This window comes from Lactuca sativa, chromosome 9, assembly GCF_002870075.4.
Source record: "Lactuca sativa cultivar Salinas chromosome 9, Lsat_Salinas_v11, whole genome shotgun sequence".
Taxonomy (NCBI): Eukaryota; Viridiplantae; Streptophyta; class Magnoliopsida; order Asterales; family Asteraceae; genus Lactuca; species Lactuca sativa.
The window spans coordinates 155,279,074-155,282,698 of record NC_056631.2 but is presented as its reverse complement, the minus strand read 5'-3'; the positions used below and the strand labels follow the sequence as shown (position 1 = coordinate 155,282,698).

General features: G+C 34.6%; 1 protein-coding gene across 1 annotated transcript; it reads left to right on the top strand.

Annotated features, from left to right (window-relative positions):
• Window positions 1-1,554: 1,554 nt before the first annotated feature.
• LOC128129144 (histone acetyltransferase HAC1-like) lies at window positions 1,555-3,206 on the top strand. The gene is made up of 6 exons (XM_052767813.1): window positions 1,555-1,854; window positions 1,955-2,083; window positions 2,695-2,763; window positions 2,932-2,961; window positions 3,024-3,030; window positions 3,115-3,206. Exons 1-6 carry the CDS (start codon window positions 1,684-1,686, stop codon window positions 3,204-3,206), a joined length of 498 nt encoding a protein of 165 aa, XP_052623773.1. The 5' UTR covers window positions 1,555-1,683.
• Window positions 3,207-3,625: the final 419 nt, after the last annotated feature.

Sequence of the window (3,625 nt, the reverse complement as noted above, 5' to 3'; positions counted from 1 at the left end):
ATCTATTTCTTTTAATTTCTAACATGATTGTTTTTGATGGAGTGGGTTGTAAGTTGGAAGTATGTAAGTGATAATAGCTGTCTCATGGTTTCTCTTTATTCAAAATGCATACCAAGTATTTGATGGATTGCCTCAATTAAACCAATCAACAAAAAAAGAACTGTTTATACCTAATAGATTTGGGACTGTCTCCTTCGTCTCCCTTTCATTCTTTGTTTTTAACTTTTTTTGGTTCTTATTTCATTTTTAATTGAATATTATCACTTTCTTCTTACTGATATGGTTTATGAAATATGAAGCATGAAATTGAGGCTACCTTGATTTGGTCAAATTGATGAACTGTTTTCCTATGATCAGAATATTAGTACCCTAATTCCAGAAGAATTCAATTGGTTTTCTAATATTTCATATATCTTTGTTGATGTTTTTAATGATTTGTTTCTATGACAACAACAAATGAAATGGGATTCATATCTGAAGATGGTGAACCACAAATACAAACAGATGAAATGGGGCCCAACATTGTGCTTATTTTACTTTCGTATTAATCTTCTTCCTCTCTATCTTCCCATAAATAAGAAATTAATCCCACTGTTGAATAAGTGAATTAGGGGTTACGGTTTCAAGTGATTTGGGGAGAAGATGGGATTGGGTAGGCTGAGAAGAAAAGGGCAAAAGGTGGAAGAAGGAATCAACTGAAACAAATTGGGAGATCGAGAAACGGAGGAGCAAGGAGAACATGATCGGCGACGTTGCTGCTAATTCACCATCCAATACAGTAGACGAGACAGCGGAGAATCAACAGCAAGAAAAGCCATGGCATTCCTACATTTACGAGGATCTACCTCGTATGATTCAGGAATCTGTTGATTCCGCCGTTCGCTCCGCCTGGTCGCTGCAGCAGAATTCGTCCACTCATATTCAAACTCTTTAGGTACTCTATCAATATCTATGTCTCATGTTCGGGTGCGTTTCATTTCTTATGCAGCTTTCCTTATAGTTAGGGCTTCCGTATATACGATGAATGTTTATCTACATGCGTTCTATGATGGATTTTATTAAGGACTAGTATGATAATTTAAATCTAGTATTTTGATATATAGTCTAGCTGTTCGTATGCGTTAATGCGTATCTGTATCTCTTTGCATGCTATTTCAGGTGGCTTTTTCATCTATGGGATGATTGCTTGTCATTGAGATTCTATTGTTTTTAGTATGAAACTTAGCTAAATGTAATCACATACCTCCGTTATATGTAAACAAGAGACAGATTGATACATAAATGATCAAGCGTGATTCAAGTTTGTGTATACATGCTTATATTTCGGGTAGGTTAAGAAGATGGTGCACATTAGAAGCTCTTTTCAGCATACTACTTAAATACTCAACTAGATTATCAGAATTGTCCCCTTAGAATATGAATTTAATGTAAGACACTGGCAATTCTTCTCAAGAACATATAACACGTCTCAGGCAGTGGGTTGGCCAGGTTAGATTCTGTATTTTACTTTATGGAGGTGTGTTTTGTTTTGTGTTTGTTTTTTAATCTCTCATTTTATACAGAGCAAAGAAAAAGTAGAAAAGAATCAAGCTCTGGAACACTCGATGAGTGAGAACTCGTGTCAACTATGTGTAGTTGAAAAGATGAGTTTTGAACCCTGCCTATACTTGTCCAAATTGTTATATGGAAGAAGTTGAAAGAGGAGAGAGGATGCCTGTACCACAGAGTGCTGTACTTGGAGCAAAAGATTTACCTCGAACCATACTCAGTGATCACATAGAGAGCAGTTTGTTTGGAAAACTGAAGCAGGAGAGACTAGAGCGCGCAAGGTTCTATGGGAAAACTTATGATGAGGTGATGTTATAATCCCCCCCCCCCAAAAAAAAAGACAACTCCATACCATACATTATGAATGAACAATAAAGTATGTATCTTACATTTTCTTTATTATTAGGTTCCTGGAGCAGAAGCACTTGTTGTCAGAGTGGTCTCTTCTGTGGACAAGAAGTTGGAAGTCAAGCAACAATTTCTTGAGATCTTTCAAGAGGAAAATTACCCTGTGGATTTTGGGTATAAGTCTAAGGTATTTCAACCGTACTACTTTCGTTGATTTGTTTATTATAGCATCTTTCCCTACATTTCTTCCTATACAATATATTATACTCTAAAAAATCTACCCAGTTATATGCGCTGGCACTATCTTTTGGTTCTGGTATGTGAATCCCTAAACTAGGCTTTGTTGTTTTAGGTGGTTCTGTTGTTTCAGAAAATTGAAGGTATAGAAGTGTGTCTTTTTGGTATCTATGTTCAAGAATTTGAAGCAGAGTGTCCGTAGCCAAACCATCAGCGTGTTTATCTTTCTTATCTGGATTCAGTCAAGTAATTCAGGCCTGAGATTAAGGCTGTGACAGGGGAGGCTCTTCGTATATTTGTATATCATGAAATTCTGGTAAGTAACTTCTCTTTCGTGTTAGATCTTGCACAACAGTTTCCTTAATTCTTGTTAGGCTAGCTGATTAAAAAAATTACCAATTTTATTTTCCCGCTACTTTCACACAAGGGCATTTTGGTCTTTTCCTTATATCTTTTGTATGTCTATTTCAGCAAGCTAGTACAACAAAATCTTTTGTATGTCTATTTCAGCAAGCTAGATAAGTCCATATGTCACTCAATTTTTTTCTTTTTAATTTTTAGTATGTGCAACATAGCGAGACATCATTGTCCTTCAAAACTATGGATGATGGCCAAGTCTTACTCTATGCAGTAAGTATTAAAGAAATAGCAATGCACTTTCATTCATTTGTTTCATATTTTTTTCATAATTCTCTAGGGATATTTTTCCTTGTGTCATAGAATGATTGGCTCCTATCTTGTTTTTTGACATTTATACGCATTTTTTAAACATATTTCTTTATTGTATTGCATGTTAAGTTACCGAGTATAAAAAAGCTTGCTGATCATGTAGGTGTTCAAAACAATAGAAAATTTTTAAACATATTTTTTTTATTGTATTGCATGTTAAGTTACCGAGTATAAAAAAGCTTGCTGGTCATGTAGGTGTTCAAAACAATAGAAAATTTTTAAACATATTTCTTTATTGTATTGCATGTTAAGTTACCGATTTGCCATGTGTAGGTCTTGTTTATGTGCATAATGTCAAGCAAAGTAGCTCGGATGTTGTGAAGGTGGGCAACAAGTTCTTGTAGTTCAACTATTATTAGTTGATGACTTTCATCTTTTTCACATTTGATGTATTACATTTGTCTACTATTAGAATGATTATTTGTATAACATTACCTTTTGTGCAATGCATTGTATTATTTGTATATGGTATTTTATTTTCCATTATGAGACATGAAATGCAAATTTAATATGAAAATAAGTAAATTAACAAATATTTTTTTTTTAAAAAAAATTTAAAATTACGATACGTAAAAATGTGTGTCATCTTCATTTATGACATGACCTTTCTTGACGGGGGCTTTCTTGATACACATTGCGTGTCATTAACACGCGCGTCGTAAGGTTACGACACATGAATGCGTGCCGTCTTCCTTTATGACAGGGCCTTTCTTGATGCGCATTGCGTGTCGTAAACGAGCGTCGTAAATGAGCTTCGTCTATA